Source organism: Pantherophis guttatus, chromosome 1 (genome assembly GCF_059756535.1).
Source record: "Pantherophis guttatus breed Tessera chromosome 1, ASM5975653v1, whole genome shotgun sequence".
NCBI classification, from domain to species: Eukaryota; Metazoa; Chordata; class Lepidosauria; order Squamata; family Colubridae; genus Pantherophis; species Pantherophis guttatus.
The window spans coordinates 97,890,761-97,912,769 of record NC_142063.1 but is presented as its reverse complement, the minus strand read 5'-3'; the positions used below and the strand labels follow the sequence as shown (position 1 = coordinate 97,912,769).

Here is a 22,009-nt window from a genome sequence, read left to right as displayed (position 1 = left end):
TACCATTTATTATTTAAGCTAATTATTTTAACATGGCATGAAGAATTATGTACCTGAACCAATACAGGTAGTCCTCCACATATGACCACAATTGAGTCCAAAATTTCTGTTCTTAAGACATTTGTTAAGTGAGTTTTGCCCTATTTTACATTCTTTCTTGTTACAGTTATTAAGTAAATGACCACAGTTGTTAAATTAGTAACAAAGTTGTTAAATGAATCTGGCTTCTCCATTGACTTTACTTGTCAGAAGGTCAAAAAAGGTGATCACATGACCACAGGATATTGCAACTGTCATAAATATGAACCAGTTGCCAAGGATATGAATTTTGATCATGTGACCATGGGGCTGCTGCAATGGTCATAATTTTTATCGGCCAAGTGTGATTGGACACACAAGGAATTTGTCTTGGTGCATAAGTGTCAAAAACGGTCATAAGTTACTTTTTTCAGTGCTGTTGTAACTTTGAATGGTCATTAAATGAACTATTGTAAGTCAAGGACTACCTGTAATATTTCTTTAATTGCTCCAGATATTTTCTTCCTATGATTATTTCTGAGCAAATATATTAAAGCAGATTGATTTCATTAAGCATTTTTTCTTTCAGACAAATCTGATTACTATAATTTATAGTAATTATATATTAATTTATATACTATAAATAAATAAATAAATAAATAAATAAATTACTAGCTCTGGCTACTCACTTTAGATTTTACATTAATAAATAATGTAAAAGAAATAAACAACTTTTTGGTAGGGCTACATAAAAAGGAATGTTAGCAGCACAGTCCCTGTAATATATCCCTTACAGGCCATGTACCTATGGATTTCTTGGGTAAGCATAGCCAAGAAATTCATCTTATGTTTTTTACAAATATCCAAATCCAATTCAATAAAAATGGTGTACCTAAAGCAGTAACATTTAGGCTTTTTAAACCTAAAATCTTAAAACACTAATTTAGAGAGTAAGTCCTATTGAACTCCACTGTACTTACTGTATTTGAAATAAATATACTTGTAATATAAGTAGAAAATGAAATGATTTGTCAAGGCACGTAGTTAAAAGCATGAATGTGGTTTTTCATGTATTTCTAGAAGTTCTCCATATAATATCAAATTTATTTCTATAGTTTTTCAGATGAATCTGTCCATCATTAGAAAGTAATTATGAACAAATTCAGCTGTTGAAAAAGATGAGTATATATGTAATTTTTTGTATCAATTTACAGTATTAAATAATTATGCAATTTTTGTTTATTTCAATGAAATCCTGATAAATGTATTCGCATGTATATTATGGTAACAGCCACAACAATCAATTTACAGAGATATTTTATATAGCAGTTTTGAACATACTAGATGGTAAGTTTAGGAAACAGAATGGAACATATTTCTAAGTAAACATGCATATGATTGGGCTGTATATTTTTGAAATAAACATGACTATGGCATGCATGGAAAAAAGAAATATAATTAATAGATTTTGTTGCTATCATTTTTTTATCTTTTTCCCATATTTAAAATTGATAGTTTGTGATTTGTTAGATTTCTGGAAAGAAGGTAGGAAGAGACACAGAGACTGGAATAAGAAACATAAATTTTTTATGGCTATGTAACAATTTGTTCTGGATTCATCTGCATGTGAATCAGATATTTCCCTTTGTTCTTTTCCATCACTTTATGTTTTTGAACTTCTGTGATAACCTCTCAGTAAAGACATATTTTAAAGTTACCATCATTTGAAAAATACAGTAACAGTTTCTCTGTTATATCTAGTTCACATATTCAAGTTTCTCCATGAAATCCTTTGTATAACAATATATATATATATCCATTTTTATTTGTTTGTTTGAGTTGCATGTCTGAATTCATGTTTTGGAAAAATATCATCGCTTCCTCCCTAAAAAGGCTTGTAACAAAACTGAAAATATTAGCTGTATAGGTGTTATTCCTATATTGACAATGTATAAGCTAAGATATATGAGGTAAGAAATGTTTGCATGACATGCCTGATACTGACTTCGGCAATATATACAATTATCGATGTATAAACTGTTAGTTTCTGCCATTTGTTCTTGCAGCATCTGTTCATTGAGATGCTCTGTCTTAAACTTCTGCTTCCAAACATTTTACTGGTGGTTCAGACTTGACTTCCACTTCTTCCTTTTTTCCATTCTTTAGGCCCTGCTCTGGAGTTTGGTTTTTTGCATTTAGTTCTTTGATGTTCTTGGTTTCTATTTCATCTTTCTTCTCCTTGCTTGAAAATAGAGATGTTTTCTTGTATCTTTCATCAAATTGAAAAACACAGTTGATTAACAATTAATCTCTCTACAGAAATTCTAGAAATGAAAGCCATTATTGTATCTTGAGTTGCACTTGCTTGAAATGCTGTGTCAGTAATTTATTTATTTATTTAGCATATGGCATCTACAAAGCTCATGCAATCACTGTAACACAAATTTAGTTTAAATAAAGCATCAGCGTATATCTACCTATATATCTATATCTATCAATTATAGTTGAGTGGACTCTTGATTTTACATATAACACACACACACACACACATGTGTGTGTACATGTGTATATGTGTGTGTGTGTGTGTGTATAAATTATGTGGACAATACAGTATAGGTCCATAATAAATTAAGATAAGACCATAATGTGTCAGCAATTAATTTTTCAGAAACATTTTTCTGAAAGCCTTGTCATCTGCCATGATAGAAATAAGGTTTTACCATAAACCACTTTGATTTTTTTTATTAAGAGATGGTAGAAAAAATATTTACTCACTGCCACTGCACTGTTGCCAAATTGCATATTTTTCTATCTGAACATATGTTATACATTCATATATGAGTATACCTTACTTACAGTATATTTATGCTGCATAAGAAGGCATGAACAAATATATTTAATGATTAAAATTATTGGTCTAATTGGTGACTTAAAAATATTCTCTATACAGTGAGAAGAATGCCCAAGTCCTATTACATATGAAAAGATAGCATTAGCATCTACATATATGTTGCTGGTAGAAATGCATGTATGTGCAAAGCAGCACGTTTTACTTACTTTTTGATATAGCAGACAGCTAAAACCAATGCAGCTGCACAGAAGAAGAGGGCAAGCACCAGAAGCACGATTGGTATAGCTGGAAAGAAGAAAGATGTAACTTTGAAATCTTGGAGACTCAACAATTATTTTTTTTTAATTTGATTTATATGCCGCCCTTCTCCGAAGACTCAAGGCGGCTTACAATGCGTTAAGCAATAGCCTTCATCCTTTTGTATATTTATACAAAGTCAGCTTATTGCCCCCACAACTGGGTCCTCAATTTACCTACCTTAGAAAGGATGGAAGGCTGAGTCAACCTTGAGCCTTGGCGAGATTCGAACCTGCAGTAATTGCAGGCATCTGGTCTTAATAACCAGCTTAATAACAGGGGTGCCTTAGACCACTGTACTACCAAGGCTACCAATTTCTGGTTGCAGCATTAATATTTTCTGGAAGAAAATTCAAAGTGCCTTTTTCCCCCCTCCATTGTTCATAGATGTGACTCCAATGGCAAAAGAATTTACACCATTTCTCCAGAATTGGTTGGATGCTGCAATAGGATTCCTTTGCAGAATTTTAAGCCTTGAGTAGCTGGGTTTTTCTTTCAATATATTTCTGCTTCACTCAACGTACAAGCCCACAAACAAGAAGAAACTAGCAAGTAAACATGGAGGGAAGTATACAGTGGAGCACCCCAAGGCTCAAGAATCAATATCACATGAAGTGTTAATACCACTCTATAATGCCTTGGTAAGACCATACTTGGAATACTTCATCCAGGTCCCTTCCAATTCTGTTATCTTATTAAGCATAATTTATTACTGGAGCTGAACTGGGATTAAATCTAACTGTTCTGGTTTCAAGATTAGTTTTGTAGCCTTGTTTATTTATCAACAATTAAACACAGACCAAATTTGGTTTTAATATTGCATTGGACATTGCCACAATTTAGTTGTGAATGTGCTCGTCAACCCCTCCTCCCTCATGGCATGGATGCACATCTCCATTCAGTAATTTGTTCTTAGCTAACTATTGTCTGACTGCACAATACAGTTACTAGTTGGAACATTCCTGCTGTTTGTGTTTATTTTCACCAAGTGAAATAGAAGAATTTTTAATTTTAAATTTTTTTAATACTAAAATTTAAAGAGGCAGCTACTAGTAATGTTGCTATTACTTTGAAAAAAAAACAAAAAACCTTTGAAACCAATAATTTTGTCCAAGGTCTTGGGTGAAAAAAAAGACAAATATTTTTATGGCTTAGAAGGTTCCCCCTGCTTTAGCTAGAATTGCTTACTGTGAAAAAAAAAAAAACTAAGAACAAAACCTCCCTTTCCTGAAGACAAAGTGGTGAGGCTAATATCAGTGTAACCTGCTGAAAAACCTAAGGTAGTGGAATAGATTGTTTGAGTTTCAGTGTCCAAAGGTATTCTTTTCAACATGCGTGACACAAAAAACCAACCTACAGCTAACAAATCCATACCATATCAAAAATGATCAGTGTCGTTTGTTAGAGAGCCAATTTTGGTTTTAATTTGGTTTTAATGGGGTTTTAAATGAGAGTTTTAAATTCGGCCTATGATTTAATTATTTTAATCTGCTTTTAAATTCTATTTTGAACACTGTTTTATTATGGCTGTTCACCACCCTGATTCCTTCGGGAGAAGGGCGGTATATAAATTAAATAAAATAATAAATAATAAAATAATAATTTGGTATAGTGGTGCAGGCACCAGGCTAGAAGCCAGAGGTCTGTGAGTTCTAGTCCCACCTGAGGCTTGAAAACCAACTGAGTGACCTTAGGCCAGTCACTCTCTCTCAGCCGTAGGAAACAGGCTATGGCAAACTACTTCTGAATTCTTGCTAAGAAAACTGTAGGGATTTGTCCAGATAGTTGCCAGGAGTCAACATGCTGGCTGAAAGGCATCCTCCCCATGCCCTTTATTATGCCAGAGCACTTTCCAAGATACTTTTGAGGTTTTTCAGGTGTACAGACTCACTGTTTGTTAGTCACTCATTTCCATTTTCTGAATGTATTCAGAGCATTCTTAGAAATGAAACCGGTACAGGAGGCTGACTAAGGAGTCATTTAACATATAACAGCTGCCAGTTTAATATTAATAGTAAGTAGTAGGAGGGATAGAAGTGGCAATAATAACATGGCCCAAATCTTGGGGAAAACAAAAAAAAAATTCTTAGATTTCAGACCTTTTGTTATGTAGACCCTAATTGAATTATATAGAGTTTTATAGTTGAGAGAAAAAAAAATCCAACTAATAATACTTCCTTGTACTACTTTGGTATATTTAAAGCTCTTTGTGTACATTATCTACTTATGATTCTTGTCAAATATCTATCTTGTAAGTCAGGTAGCTGGAAGAGAAATGTCGAAGCCTGAGGGAAAGCAGCAACCTAGTGCATCCAGATTTAAGATTTGGAGTAGCAACTCTCCAGCCACTCACTATGTTAGAGCAGCTCTCCATTGCTTTATTTGGATTGTAGAATTGGTGGGTTGAAACATGTCAAAAGGAAAAGACTACATTTCTGGTTATCGTGGTTTGATTCATCTTACCACTTCAAGAGCACACTTTTTAAATTCCCTTCTAAGCCAGCAAAAGTTTTAAACCTGAGATGTTCCTTTGTCCTCTCTCTAACCTAAAACCATGAGACTCAAAACACCTCGTATGGCTATTACCTCCAAATGGAACACCCTCATTTTTAAAGGCAGTTCGTTTATCAGTGAAAAGCCGATTTTCCTTCTCGGGAATAGGTTCAGGTGGCAACGTTTCTGTTACACATATGATGCGATACTTCGGGGGCTTTTGGGTTTGTTGTAACTGAGTTGTGTCAACCCCTGCAGAGGTATCTGGAAACGAGACTGTTAAAGTGGAATTCATCTCAGTGGAACTGTCTGGTAATGAAACTGTGCTTTCTTCTGGGATGCATGAATTAATCCACGTATCTGAAAAGAGGACAAGAAAACAGTGCAGTGAGATTTGTTGATGCTATTTGATGCACATTTTTAAAAAATAACAAAATGCAGGGGACATCTTACTAAGTGTTATTCTACATAGCTAAAAGGTACTTTGTTGTTAGTTGCAAAGTTATGTCCGACCCATCGTGACCCCCTGGACAACGTTCCTCCAGGCCTTCCTGTCCTCTACCATCCTCTGGAGTCCATTTAAGCTCACACCTACTGCTTCAGTGACTCCATCCAGCCACTTCATTCTCTGTTCCTTTCTTCTTTTTCCCTCAATCTTTCCCAGCATTAGGCTCTTCTCCAGTGAGTCCTTCCTTCTCATTAGGTGGCCAAAGTATTTGAGTTTCATCTTCAGGATCTGGCCTTCTAAAGAGCAGTCAGGGTTGGGTACTATTGTAGAGTAATAGAGCAATCCTATTAGATTTGCTCAGAGAGATCTGATGTTGAAGTATCTGTCAGACTTAACTCTTTGTTAGGCTTATCCCAATAAGATTAAGTTCTGGAAGAAGCTGCTGTCATAATTCTTCCTCCCTGTTCCACTGATGGTTTCTAAATAGGACAGGATTCATTTAGATCAGTATAAAGTAATTTCATTTAATTTCTGCATCTGGATATGGTAGATATCCAGATGTTGGTTGAATTCAGCCCAGTGACATTTTCTAAACAAACCTTATGCTCAACCTTTCTTACACTTAGGCCCAGAAGTCTTCATTTTTTTTCTTTCAATGATTTAGATGAGGGGATAGAAAGGGAACTCATCAAATTTGCAGATGACACCAAACTGGCAAGAATAGCCAACACTCCAGAAGGTAGGCTCAAGCTACAGAAAGACCTTGATAGACTTGAACACTAGGCCCTTTCTAGCAAAATGACACTCAATGGTGAGAAAAGTTAAGGTTCTACATTTAGGCAAGAAAAAAGGAATGCAGGGGTATAGAATAGGCTCAATAGTAGTAACTGCGAGGGTATTCTTGGAGCCCTAGTAGAATATGAGCTAGCAGTATGCTGGAGCTGCCAAAAAAGCCAATGCAGTCCTAGGCTGCATTAACAGAGGGATAGAATCAAGATCATGTGAAGTATTAATACCACTTTATAATGCCCTGGTAAGAACACGCTTGAAATATTGCATTCAGTTTTGGCTGCCACGATATATAAAAAAAATGAGAGCAGAGTGTAGAGATGATTAGGGGACTGGAGGCTAAAACATGTTGCAGAAATTGGGTATATCTAATTTAATGAAAAGAAGGGGTGACATAGTAGTAGTGTTCCAATATCTAAGCAGTGTTCCAAAGAAGAGGGGGTCAACCATATTCTCCAAAGCACCTAAAGTCAGGACAAAAAGCAATGGATGGAAACTAATCAGTGAGAGAAGCAACCTAGAACTAAGGAGAAATTTCCTGACAGTTAGAACAATTAATCTTGCCTCCAGAAATTGTGGGTGTTCCAACACTGGAGATTTTTAAAAAGAAACTGGACAACCATTTGTCTGAAATGATATAGAGTTTCCTGCTTGAGCAGGGGGTTGGACTATAAGACCTCCAAGGTCCCTTCCTATTTTATTATTCATTTACATTTGCAATTTTTATTGTTGGGCAATTTTGATATTGGAAAGACAATCAAACATCACGCTGTCAAAATCTCTCTCACACACACACAGACAGCAGGGGCGGGTTTCAAAACCTGTCACTAATGGTTCACTCGTGGGCGCGTGCGTGCTGCGCATGTGCAGAAGCATCTGGGTGGGTGGGCGGAGCCTCCCGTTGCTGCCGCTACTGGTTCGCCCGATCCGAGGTGAACCGGTAGCAACCCACTGCTGACACACAGACACACACACACACACACACACACTCACATGCACACACCAGTGTTTCACGTTGTTGCTTTTCCAATACAAAAGTGGTAAGTGTTGACAAGATTAGAAAATTGAGGGGGCTATCAGAAAAAATAGAAGCATCAGCAACAAATCCAAAAAAATAAAATAAAGATAATGGCCACAATTATATGTTCAAAGCCCCCACCTCACCAGTGCACAATAAAAGAAAGAGGGGTTTTAATCACATGGTGCAACCACTATATTGATTATTTTTTTATTCTCTCTGTGGTTGTCAAAATAACACAATAAACTACTGACTCTGTCTCCTTCCCCAAAAAGGTAAATAAAAACTAAGCATGCTTTCTCAAGACCATAGAAAGCTAAATGGCTTTGTCTGGTATGTTTCCTTTCTTAAAATATGCGATTAATCAGACTAGTAGGAAAATTCAGTTGTGAGGTTGGAGACCAGAGTGATTTTCTATGGAAATAAGAGAAGGTCTCTCATACTTCCCAGGTTCTACTTTCTGTTCTTGATGACAAATGTATGTACAGGAGAACAGAATCATGCACATTAATGGCATCGGCACAATTAACAGTGCATTTAGTTTGATCCTCTGGCCAGGAAAAATAGGGATTCCAAAAGTTACAGATAGCATTGGTAGAAAAATCTCGATTTAAATGATCTTGCTGTAAGGTATATATCACAATATACTATGTATAAAGGACTACTGAGATTAAATAATTAGAAACTGGTGATTATTGATTGACTAGTGACACCCCAAAACGAATTAGACAGATTAAACAATCCCTATTTTAAAGATCAAACTTTAATCTTTTATATTGCTTGAAAACTATTACAATACCAGAATGACTATGCTATCTTAATATTTGCAGTGAGGGAGGGAAATGGCCCTTGCAATGTTCTTGATGTCAGTCCCTGACAGGAAATGTGATGACACGTTTTAATGAACTGAATAGGATGTAAATGACAGCTGTATTGTGATATTGCTATGAGTCTCTGTGAAAAAGCCAAAAGGATCATTGAGTTCTGCATTATATTATAAACATGCCTGTTACCATGAACAGCCATGACAAAAACCATAGCTGTTGTTTGTTATTAAATCAGACTCCTTAAAATAGAATAGAATAACAGAGTTGGAAGAGACCTTACAGGTCATCTATCCAATCCCTGCTTAAGCAGGAGACCCTGGCCTATACTATTTCTGTCAGATGGCTGTCCAGTCTCTTCTTGAAAGCTTCCAGTGATGAAGCACCCACAACTTCTGAAGGCAAGCTGTTCCATTGGTTGATTGTTCTCACTGTCAGAAAATGTCTCCTTATTTCTAGGTTGAATCTCTCCTTGATCAGTTTCCATCCATTATTCCTTGTCTGGCCTTCAGGTACTTTGGAAAATAGGTTGACTCCTTCCTCTCTGTGACAACCCCTCAAATATTGGAACACTGCTATCATGTTTCCCCTGGTCCTTCTCTTCACTAGACTAGGCACTGCACAGTTCCTGCAACAATTCTTCATATGTTTTAGCCTCCAGTCCCCTCATCATCCTTGTTGCTCTTTGCACTCTTTCTAGAGTCTCAACATCTTTTTTTATAGTATGGTGACCAAAACTGGATATTATGTCTCTTTAAAAGACAGTTTATAGTTTAAAAATTAGTATTAGGATTATGTCTAGGTTGCCCTTTTAAAATAGACAGACTAAAACATTCAGTACTCCAATGTCAAATCATTTTCTATACGTTTTTACCTAAAAGAGTTCTTAGGAGAACTGTGTTCAGCAAGGCTAGGCATATGTCCTATGAATGAAATTATGGCCTACTTTCCCATTTTCTAGTGGCATATCTTTCGTGTTTCAAGCAAGTGCCATCCAGGAAAACTCTTTATGGTTTTTCTCTTTATTTGGAGTTAAACAGAAATAGCTTTGAGGTTTTTTTTTTTTATGCTTCCTGAGGTCTCAGAAAGTACATTACCACCCTAGTGACCAAATTCTATCTCCAGAGAGGTACTGAAGGCCCCCATAATTTGGAGATGTACTTCTCCATCAATTGATGCCATTGAGATAAGTTATGGAGAGAATTTCAGATGACAATATAGGAACTCTAGGTTCCTTGCAAGTATAAATGAGATTAAGGTAAAGGTAAAAGTTCCCCTCGCACCTATGTGCTAGTTGTTCCCGACTCTAGGGGGCGGTGCTCATCTCTGTTTCAAAGCCGAAGAGCCAGCGCTGTCCGAAGACGTCTCGGTGGTCATGTGGCCGGCATGACTAAACGCCAAAGGCGCATGGAACGCTGTTACCTTCCCACCAAAGGTGGTCCCTATTTTTCTCCTGGCATTTTTTGAGTGCTTTCGAACTGCTAGGTTGGCAGAAGCTGAGACAAATAACAGGAGCTCACCCCGTTACGCGGCACTAGGGATTCGAACCGCTGAACTGCCAATCTTTTGATCAACAAGCTCAGTGTCTTAGTCACTGAGCCACCACGTTGAGATTATGGTATTCTTTATTCTGGTCCATTTTGATTATTTTAAAGGGCAAATCGTTTTTGCAGTTTTCTTTTTTTTTAATGCTCTTTCATGGAATTTCATTATTTCCCTGATTTAAAAGCCACCCTTCTACTCAAAGCAATGAATATTTTTTTTAAAAAAATAAATTAAAACTACTGCTGTAGTAAAATTAATGATTACCAAGCCCTGTGATAGAGATCCTATGTATCTTTACAGATTTTTTATCTCTGAGTGGTGTGGCCAAATGCAGATCCCCCAGAAAGTGCAACCCGTCAGTTGGGAACAAAGTAGATGAAGGAACACTCCCATAAACAGGTCATCTTCCCAGCAGAAGTCAAGTTCAGAAGAATTTCTTGCAAATATTAATGGTGACCCATTCCTAACCTTAATACAATACAGGTAGTCCTCAATTTACAACAGTTCACTTAGTGACCGTTATAACAGCACTGAAAAAAGTGACTTGTGACCATTTTTCACACTTATGACTGTTGCAGCATCCTCATGGTCACATGATCAAAATTTGGATGCTTGGCAACTGACTCATGAAGGTTGCCGTGTCCTGGGGTCATGTGATCACTTTTTGTGACCTTCTGGCAAGCAAAGTCAATGGGGAAGCCAAATTCACTTAACAACTATGTTACTAATTTAACAACTGCAGTGATTCACTTAATAACTGTGGCAAGAAAAGTTGTAAAATAGGACAAAACTCATTTAACAAATTTCTCACTTAGCAACATAAATTTTGGGCTCAATTGTGGTTGTAAGTTGAGGAGTACCTGTATAACTTTTTAACAGTATACGGTATTTTGATCACATGTAAAGCAATTTAAATTTCATAATGCTCTTCCATGCTACAAACTTTGACTAAGGGGGAAAAAAACAGGTAAACTTGTTCACAGTGGCTTAGCTGATTTGCTAATAGTTTAACTGGTAGTTTCTGAGTTCCTCAGGCTTCCCAGGAAGTTATTGTACACTGAAGTTGTGTACATTGGAATGCCATAAATTGGTATGGAAATCTCTACAATTATTATTATCTTAACTCTTTTAGGAGGGATTCTGATACTAAATATTATTATAATCCATATCTCATCCCACTTACCTGAAGAATTGTAACAATAAACACGAACTTTCCTGTCCGCGGGCATTCTCCAGATGGGAATCCCAGTTTTATTCTGCCCACATTTTTCATTTGGAGTTATCCGAGAAATTACAGCATAGCCTTCTGCTACCCAGCCATAACTAGAGTGAAAAGCATTTTTTTCCTGTTAGATATATGACATTAGCAACAATGAAGTGTCATATTTCAAAGTTTATATATACAGTATTGTATAAAACAGTGTTTCTCAGCCTTGGAAGCTTGAAGATTTGTGGACTTCAATTCCCAGAATTCCCTAGCTAGTATTCTTCCCCAATATTATTCTTTGGTTTTATGATTCCACCTTCCTTGTTCAGTCCTGAAGCTAACAATATCATATTTGAGGTTACTTTCTCAGCCTACTTTTATTTACTCAGAAGGAAATTATTCTTTTCAGGGTTAAAATTTGGAGTCCACAGTCAGAGGTTTCCTCCCATAAACCTTTGGCTGTGGTCTTCATAGTCTCTCCAAAAGTTATAGGTTTTCATTTTTCAAAAGGGGAAAGCTATGAAATATATGGTAAATAATAATGAGTGCTATTAATTTTATTTTAATTTAAATTAAAATCAGTAGATGTTTGTTTTTGTCTTGACAATTCATTTTCAATTGAAGGACTTTGCATTAGTCACTTTATTCAAATGCCAAGTGTAATCCACAGCTTGAATCATTTGTGGAAAAAGTTTTTTTTTTTTTTTAAATGTTCAGGTTAGGTGTGGTGAAAAGCAACCTTCAATGACACAGGATTATTCATCCTTTGGAAAACTGAAGAAAATTTCAAGAAGTTTGTGATAGGCATAGACCAGGGGTGTCAAACTCATGTCATCACGGCGGTGTCACGTGATGTATTGGGACTTTTTTCCCCTTCGCTAAACCGGGCGTAGCCAGCGCGTGCCGCATCTGGCCCGTGGGCCGGGAGTTTGACAGCCCTGGCATAGACAGTTTCTGTTTCAAGGAGGCAAAAGTTGCACATTATTTGGTATACATTTAAGTGAACTTCAAGTGCTTATCTGAAGTCACATTCATATTTATACACAAATAATATACATAATGGTTTTAAATCTATGTATATGAATCTGTGGAGAAAAAAAGGAAATAAATTTAATTTGGGAATAAATAATCAACATTTTCTGCTTTAAGAATAAGGGGGGCTATTTAATTTTTAGTTGTCTGCATGCTTCTAATCTTGATTTATTTCTGAGTAGCACAGCAGACTAAAGCACTGTTATTAACATCATTTGCCTGCAATTACTGCAAGTTCGAATCTCCCCAGGCTCAAGGTTGACTCAGCCTTCCATCCTTTCTAAGGTAGGTAAAATGAGGATCCAGATTGTGGGGGCAATAAACTGACTTTGTATAAAATATACAAAAGTATGAAGGCTATTGTTTAACACATTGTAAGCCGCCCTGAGTCTTTGGAGAAGGGCGGCATATAAATCAAAATTTAAAAATAATAATAATAAAAAAAGTAATAATAATGATATTTTATTTTAAAAATGGTATTAAAAAGGGTAATCTGTACGTACGTTAGCATAAAACGTTTAAAAGTAAATGTTGGAAAGGTTTTCCGTACCTGCAAGTTTCAAAGCCATGCTTCCAAGCAGCTTCAATCTTGGATTTGTGTGCTAGCGTTAATCCCAGCTGCCTGCAAACTGGTTCTGCTTCAGCAAAACTAAAATCAATTTTATTCTTATTCGCAACAAGTGTTACACCCACAATTCTGCAGTTTGACATGTGAATATCTGCAAATAAGCAGAAATATATCAAAACAATCACTAATGGATATTTAATATTTGTATATTTATTTGCATTACAAAATATGTACCTTTACTCAGTCCTGATTCATTAATATTCAAGCGAGTGACAGAGATCCTCAGGTGTTACAGATGGTAGTCCTGCATGGATACTTTAGATGTAGGTCTCTACTTATAGGATCCAATCGGTATAATACTTAGAACAGCATTATGCATTCAATTGGTGGAGGGATTGTGGCCCAATGCATCCAGTTGACAACCAGTTGGAGAAGGTGGGTTTGAACGTCAGATAAGGACAGGGAAGAGCTGTTTTCAAACATCAGATTAATTTCCTAGAGAACTTGGTGTGGTACCTATCTCTCTACCAAAACTATCATACTCTATGAGATCTGAGTAGTGGGATTGAGCAAAAACAGCTTGGTGTGGGCCAAACCATGTATTCAACCTTGAGAAATCCCTGACAATGCCCCTTTATGGGATTTACAAAATAAGCTGATGAAAGCTTTGAAGACGCCCTTCAGACTACCAAAGGTTGATGAAAGATATATTTCTCATCTCACTATATGATGGAACTATGATATATCACTTTGAAGCACACACATTCTAAATATCCAAGGTACTTGTTTTTTTAATATGAAATGTTATTATTTTTCATTCGGGAAGTGCTCAGAACAGAAAGTTGTTTCATAATGTTTTCGCTTGACACCCCCTATTCATGCCTCTTCTCTCCTCCACGCCTCCTAATTTACCACAGTCCTTCAACCACATGACAAAATTAGCTCTAGTCCATGAAAATTCCATCCTTATCTTAAACTGACATATTTTTGTTAGAAAGGAGACACTGTACCAACTGTACCAACCAGCAAAGGGCATTTGAATGAGCAAAAATAAATGAATTAAATAAAATTCATCCTGCACATTGCAACTACACTTTGCTAGTTTGCACAGCATCTTCTTCCTAACTACGGTTTTCCAATTTGAGAAACAAAAATGGCTAGTGATCTTCATCACCTGAACAGATTGAGGATCAATTGCTACAACTTTGCTAGAACTTTAGTCATTAAACTTTCCTTAGACTTTAAGGTGCCGTAAGGTTCTTTAATGTTTCTTTCAATCAATCAATCAATCAATCAATCAATCAATCAACAAACAAACAAACAAACAAACAAACAAACAAACAAACAACCCTGTTGGTCTTGGAAAGAACTGTGTTCCTTTCCATACCTTATAATATTGCAATTTTGTGTAAAAGATACCTTTCCTTGGTGCAAGACAGAATATGTTGAAAAACTAGCAGTTTATGGTAACATACCTTTCAGAAGAATTGTGCCTTGTGCCATGAAGTTTGCCACCCAGATTGAGAAGAAAAAGGAGACAGTTCTACCATGGAATGCCATTGCTGGTAACACCAAAGAGCTGAGAGCTTCAGGCAGATTGCTGCTCTTCCTCCAATGTTGGAAATGCAGTGTGATACTATTTCGCCCTTTGAACACTTCCAATATGTTCTTTTCTCATGAGTTGCTTAAACAGCTTCTTCTCCTTCTTTATTTCCTTTATTACCACTTTGAGTGTCAAGGATGCTAAATAGCCACTGACTATTTTACAAGCGCAGCTGAACTTGTTGCTCTGCTCAAAAGCCATTCACTGACTAAGGTCACTATCTGGAAACACATGACAGCTCCCCCCACCCCTTTCCCAACCTGTCATGGGCAGTCTGGAAAATACAATGAGTGCTGACTCAGAAAATATACATCTGAGGAAGAGAGATAACATAGTGTAATAGTCTTGTTCTTATAAACAGTGGGAAGATTTCCCAGTGTACCTCAGGTGGTCATCCTGTAATAGTTCCTGTTTAGCCACTTGCTATTTGCTCATCCTTCATCCAACTCATGCAGCTATTTACAAGAAAAAAGATGTAACATGGGCTGGCTATTTGTGATGGAAGAATTTATCTATTCACTGAATCTGGAGGTCTAAACCATTTTCAAAATGAATATAGGGTTGAAACAGTGGTGGGATTCAGCCAGTTCGCACCACTTCGGGAGAACCGGTTGTTAACTTTCTGAGCAGTTTGGTGAACTGGTTGTTGGAAGAAATCATTAGGGCAGAGAACCAGTTGTTAAATTATTTGAATCCCACCACTGGGTTGAAAGATGAAATTTAAGGATTTCAAGGAATATCTATTCTCATGTTCTGGGACTATAAGATGCCACAGCAAAATGAGGCAAGAGGGTTCCTGCTCCAGAAAAGGTCTTTCGAAGTGTGGAATGCTATCTGCAGAAAGGTTTGCCTGATACCCACATTTTGAGTGTGAGATTAACATCTACATTTTTGCTTAAATGGTGCGTTTTGTTTTTGCTGTTACTTTTATTCTGGATGTGTTACATGCTGATATTTTTATCTCTTTTTGTAGCCACTTTACAAAACTGTCTAAGAGATCTCCTTCTTCATAGAAAAGTGCAGCTATTGATGCTTTTGAGTCAAACACAATTCCTAGGACAGTGGTTCTTAAACTGTTTGACCAAAATACTCTCTCTTTTTTTAGTGTTGAATGTCATTAAATTCACCAGCAGCAGTATCACCAAACCAGGCTGTTGTTTCACACAAGCATTTCAGTAGCAGCAGTCCAAAACTCAATCTTTTATTTACAAACAAGCAAATAAAAGGGTTCTCTTTACCTCCAGGATATGCTCAAATTAACCCCTTAGATCAGGGGTGTCAAATATAAGGCCCGGGGGCCGGATCCGGCCTGCAGGGTGCTTAGATCTGGCCTACAGGGCTGTCCTGGAAACAGCAAAAAAACCGGCCTGCGGTGCCTCTGCCAGAGAAAATGGAGCATCCCTCCTGAGCTCTGTTTTCACTGGCAGAAGTTTGCAGGACGCCATCACAGCAGAAAACGGAGCTCAGGAACCCGTTTTCACTGACAGAGTACTCGAACCATCACAGGCTCCCCTGACTTGAGTGATGTCAGCTTGGCCACACCTACCCTGGCCCCCCAAGGTCAAACACAACCCTGAATGAGATCGAGTTTGACACGCCTGCTTTAGAGGTAACTACCATTAGTTTTAAGAACTACTGGCTGGGGTCTGCATGAAGCCTATATGTTCTCTTGACAAGAATATGGAAGTGGTTTGCCATTGCCTGATGCTGGAAGTTTTTTTGACTTTCTAGCTTAACATACAGCTAGTCTTCCAACCTACTATTAACCAGGAAGAACCCTACTTACCTTTTCCTGAATCATCCAAGGTCAACTAGGTGCACTATCTACTGAGACAGAAAACGTAAATAAGAAACTTTAAAACAGGTGGGAAAATTATAGTTGTGTACTGTAGATGATACTTGCTACAATTTCCAGCAGCCAAGACCCTCCAAAGCCAATAAGGAAGATTACTGGCAGCAGTATGGATGGAGAAATGTCAGGATATTCTAAACCAACATCCCCAAATGTAGCATATGCATGCTACATTTCTTACTGTTTCCCATCATAGAAGCTGGTCTTCAGATTTAACAAAAAAATAGAAATTGTGCAAATGCAGAAAAAGGGGAAAATATATACTTAGGAAACTGCAATGAGGATATTCGTTCATTCATTCATTCATTCATTCAGCCAGCCAGCCAACCAACCCACCCACCCACCTACCCACCCACCCACCCACCCACCAACCAACCAATTTCTATAGCCACCCATCCTTGACAATGGCTCTGAGTGGCTTACAATTTAAAAAAAATCTGACAATTAAAAATCTAAAACATTTTAAAACCATAAAAGCACAAAAAATATCCAAATTAAATATACATATTTGGCCAGTTTTGGCACAAGACAGATCTTTCTTGGTTGTTGCTCCCAGAATTAAGAATGTCAGACAACAAAATGTTCTCGGCCAGCCTTGTCCAGAAATATGCCAAAGAAGAGGTCCTCCATTTCTTGTGAAGCCCAAAATCTTTACTTAGGGTGAGCTTTTAATTTCCCATGTTCCATCCATTTTAATATCCTATGTTACCAATAGAATTTTATATTTTTAGGTATATTTTAGTTAATTAATGTTCTTGTTATTTTTCAGTAAACAGGTGCGTTAAAAAATCCTTTTTATGTATCTCTGACCAGACAGTCTGTTCTCCACACTATGCTACTTGACCACATTCTAAAATTGACTATTACTATTTGACACCATTATGTAGCTTAAGACTGGGGAAACAATGCTTCCAGGGGTTAGTTAACCACAAATCCCAACTTCTCTCACCATTTTAGTTGAGGCTACTGGGTGTCAAATTGAGCAACATTTAATCATATCATTTCCCAAATATATTAAGTGAAAGTAGTGTTTGCTCGGTTTTCTGACCTCTGTTCCAAAGTTGCCTTAGGTACCGTGCATCCTGTGGGTGGAGGTACCACTTGCTTTGCCTCAGACAACAAAATGTTCTCGGCCAGCCCTGTCCAGAAATGATACAAAACGCCTTTAAAACACAAAGGAAATCTGAAAATGAATAATCATCATTTTTTGCTTCCTTGTCGGTTTATGGGAAAGGCTCCTATCTATGAAGACAGAACAATTGTGAACTTCAATGTTTATTCTATGCCAATAAAGCAAAATCTGGCAGAATAAAAATCTTAGTATGTTCATACTAAAATTCCTCTGTGTCATATGTGTGTGTATGTGGGTATAAGCATAATGGTTATCGAATGGTTTGAGAGCTGAATGCAATGCAATGAAATTTCATTTTAATGTATGCTGATTATTCTATTCTATTCTATTCTATTCTATTCTATTCTATTCTATTCTATTCTATTCTATTCTATTCTATTCTATTCTATTCTATTCTATTCTAAATGTGTTTTCTACAGGAATTGCTATTATATGCACAAACACCAAATGTATAAATCACATACGAGTAACTCAAAAGATTCTGAAACAATGTTTTTATTTCCAAAACTCAAGTATGTGATGCTATACAGTACAATACTAGCACACCTGTGCAAAGTCTTACAAGTTTTAAACAAAAAATAGTGACTCTTGAACTCCTCCTACTTAAAATACCAGTGCTGTGCACAAGAAACAAATGTGTCTTGTTAAAGCCAAATAAATAAATATTGCACTTCAGGGGAAAAAAAAAAACCTCAACCAACCAAACCTTGAAATAGCACTTATTCGGTGCAAATGGTGTAAGATGATCTAGTCAATTATGTGTATAAATCCTATAAATTTGAAAGTATAAAAATGTCTATGTTCTGGTGTTTTTAATGAAACAAAGGATCTGGTTTTTAAAAATTATTTTTCACAAAAGGGGGTTACTTATTTGTTTCTCAGTCTGCCAATAACCACCAATGAGCTAATTTTAAGTGTTATAATTATAGGTGACTTCAAATCCTATTAATAAAAAAGTAATAGTCTGGAGACAGCTGAAGAAAAAAACTTTTTATATCATTACTTTGCCTTGTAAAGACAGTCAATCACTTTGCATATAATATTCTACTCTCTATGATGAATCAATTGTTCCAACATTTTTTTATTTGCCCATTAATTCTTAATTTGAGTAAACATACTTAACATTTTGTGTATAAAGCATTTCATGATCTTTTTTGTCACATGAAATGAAAACTGTATGATAGATATATCTTATTAGTAAAGTTATTTAATTCAATGGAAAGCAGTTGGTTTCATTCCTTAGCCTCTTTCATTCATTCTTCCAGTTTGACAGTCAATAATACACATTCTCACTAGCCTTACTGAACATGCTTAATGCCATTATTTTATTTACCTATGGCCCTTTAGAGATTGATCCCATGCTAAAATTATACACCAAGTTGTGTTGAGCATCAATGATAGCCACTTCACTTATTAACCTCTAGGTTTTCAAAACTACTTAACATAAAACTTGCAAATTATGTTTTTGGAGAAATTTCTACTTCAAAGAATTTCATACCTATTTCCTGCTTATTATATTTGAAGGACAGCTGTCCAGTAATCTAGGGCGAAATTTCACTCTGGGCTCTGCCATTTTGTACTTCTCAAGGTGTAGAACAAAATGGAAGATTTTGTTTTTCCCATATGGGATCTCTGCTTTGCCTGAATGCTGCAGGAATATTCTGACAACATTGTGATGACAGGACCAATCATTTTATGCACAATCTTTTGTTTGTTTTTTAAAATTTGGAAAATGTGAAGATCCACATAAGTACTTTTAATAAGTACTTTTAAGCTGTGGTGAAATGTAAAATTTGTTACTACCGGTTCTGTGGGTGTGGCTAACTTTTTTTTTAAACTTTTAAAAGCATTTTTTCTACATCCTTAAGAGGTTGCAGAAAAAAATGCTTTTAAAAGCCTCTGACGATCAGGCAACTCAGCTGGGATCGCCAGAGGCTTTTAAAGGCATTTTTCTTTCTACAACCTCTTTGGCCGAAAAAAATGCTTTTAAAAGTCTCTGACGACCCCAGCTGAGCTCTGCGATCTTCAGAGGCTTTTTTTTTTTTTACTTTTAAAAGATTGTAGAAAAAATGCTTTTAAAAGTTAAAAAAAAGCCTCTGATGATCGCGCGGCTGAGCTGGGCATGGGGGGGGGGCACAGGGATTTTGCTACCAGTTCTCCGAACCCCCACCACCATCGCTACTGGATCGGGCGATCCGGTCTGACCGGGAGCATTTCACCCCTGCAGCTATGGGGGCAAAAAAAGCCTCTCCACAAATGCTGGTAGAACTTGCCTGCTTTTTTATTCTGGATTGGTGGCACCATCTAGGACATGGGGTGTCAAACTCACAGCCCGTGGGCAGATGTGTCATGTTCTGGTCACGCCCACCCCACTTTAGCAAAGAGGGGAGGAAGTTGCGATAAATCACGTGACAACGATGTGACAATGTAAGTTTGACACCCCTGATCTAGGGGATTCTGGGGACGGCAAGCTGCCTATTGGACCACAAGTCACTCATGCCCAATCACATGAGGCAGGACAGAACCTCACCCTCATACACACTTCAAAGAAAAGTTCATATCCTGAATGTTTTTGTCAAATAGCCCCTTTCATACACCAAATAATGCAAGTAAACTTGTGAGAAAAGCTAAAGCAGTATGATCTCAGCATGCATCATGCTTTTGCCAAGAATCAATTTTACAAATTAGTAAGAAATATGCTCTGGGGCTGTTTGCATTCCACTAGCTGAAATGAACCACAAAGAATGCCTGAACTGCGAGCCATTCTTTCACTCTGCTCTTTAAGCATTTCTATTTGTGCTACTCAGTTGACTTTTACTTATTGTGTGGTTATGCCTGCAATTTGATGTTTCCTAACTTTGAATTGTGTCAGGAAATCTATTTATACTTTCAGGAACAAAAATCCTCTCTTCTGATTCCAAGGAACAGAAACCACATACCACCCAGCATCTCCTGCCAACCTACTAAGAAGCTGTCTTTTGTTCCAGACATTTAGATTTAATTGTGTATGTTAATGTTAGCTACAGAATACAAAGGAGTTTTGCTGTTGAGGTGTTAACAGCATTTTCACACGATTTTTTAAAAAATGAGAAACAAACCTCAGCCTGATGTATATATAACGATAAACCATAACAAGGTTCATTGATCATACTAAGCCAAAGCCAAATCAAATCATGGCTTATTTTTTTGTGGGAAAAAGACCTCCTGGTTCACCAGAATAAGGAGAACAGAGATTAGGCAAATGTTCACATTCTATCTCTTAAACTACTTTTAGTTTGGATTTTAACATCTTAGCTGCTACTTTTTTGTTCTGAAGTAGCAAAAATAAGAGGAGGAAACCTCAAGTACTGTATCTTATCCAATTGATTAGTACTTTGTAAGAATGCTCCCATTTGTCAAAACCTACACCTCCTTGCATTGCTCACCCTCACACTGCATCAGAAATACAATTCTTCAAGTTTGCTGTACAGGTAGTCCTTCACGTACAACAGTTCACTTAATGACTGTTTGAAGTTACAAGGAGGAGTTGAGGAGCTACAGTGGTGCAGTGGTTAGAGTGCAGTACTTCAGGCTACTTCTGCTGACTGCTGGCTGCCTGCAATTTGGCAGTTCGAATCTCACCAGGCTCAAGGTTGACTCAGCCTTCCATCCTTCCAAGGTCAGTAAAATTAGGACCCAGATTGTTGGGGGCAATATGCTGACTCTGTAAACCACTTAAGAGAGGGCTGTAAAGCACTGTAAAGTGGTATATAAGTCTAAGTGCTATTGCAATTGCTACAACAGCACTGAAAAAAGTGACTTATGACCACATGTCACACTTATGATCATTGCAGCATCCCCAAGGTCATGTGATCAAAATTCAGAAGCTGGATGATGATTTATGACGGTTGCATTATTCTGGAGTTATGTGATCAGCTGTTGTGACCTGACAAAGTCAATGGGGAAGCCAGATTCACTTAAGAACCCTGTTACTAACTTAACAACTACAGTAATTCACTTAACAACTGTGGCAAGAAAGATCGTAACATGGGACAAAACTCACTTCACAAATTTCTCACTTAGCAGCATAAATTTTGGATTCAATTGTGGTTGTACGTTGAGGACTATCTGTACTTATGAGGCAATAGTTTGCAAACTGTGATACAACACATTGCCTGAATTTACACACTAAGCAAAGTTTAGTTTGTTTTCATCTTAGCATATTTTTGGGCAGAAATGTGCAAATCCAGCCGACTATGGTTTATTTAATAAAATGCAATAAAATAAATATGGATTAGTATGATCTGTGAACCTAACCATTACTACAATATTATTTCATCTTATTGGAACATG

At 36.9% G+C, this 22,009-nt stretch overlaps 1 protein-coding gene across 1 annotated transcript; it reads right to left on the bottom strand.

The window, feature by feature from the left end:
* Positions 1-1,239: 1,239 nt before the first annotated feature.
* Positions 1,240-14,903, bottom strand: LYVE1 (lymphatic vessel endothelial hyaluronan receptor 1). Its single transcript, XM_034417077.3, has 6 exons — positions 14,566-14,903; positions 13,073-13,241; positions 11,467-11,606; positions 5,753-6,019; positions 3,076-3,154; positions 1,240-2,287 (listed from the first exon to the last, which is right to left on the bottom strand). The coding sequence occupies exons 1-6, from the start codon at positions 14,648-14,650 to the stop codon at positions 2,110-2,112; spliced, it is 918 nt and encodes a 305-aa protein (XP_034272968.2). The 5' UTR covers positions 14,651-14,903; the 3' UTR covers positions 1,240-2,109.
* Positions 14,904-22,009: the final 7,106 nt, after the last annotated feature.

Excerpts from the sequence above, each read along its gene's own strand:
- LYVE1 (XM_034417077.3), bottom strand. The coding sequence starts at position 14,650 with ATGGCATTCCATGGTAGAACTGTCTCCTTTTTCTTCTCAATCTGGGTG. Across the intron at positions 3,155-5,752 it reads TGAGGGTGTTCCATTTGGAG|CTATACCAATCGTGCTTCTG; the intron begins GTAATAGCCATA and ends TCTTCTTTCCAG. Across the intron at positions 2,288-3,075 it reads GCTGTCTGCTATATCAAAAA|ATACAAGAAAACATCTCTAT; the intron begins GTAAGTAAAACG and ends ATTTGATGAAAG.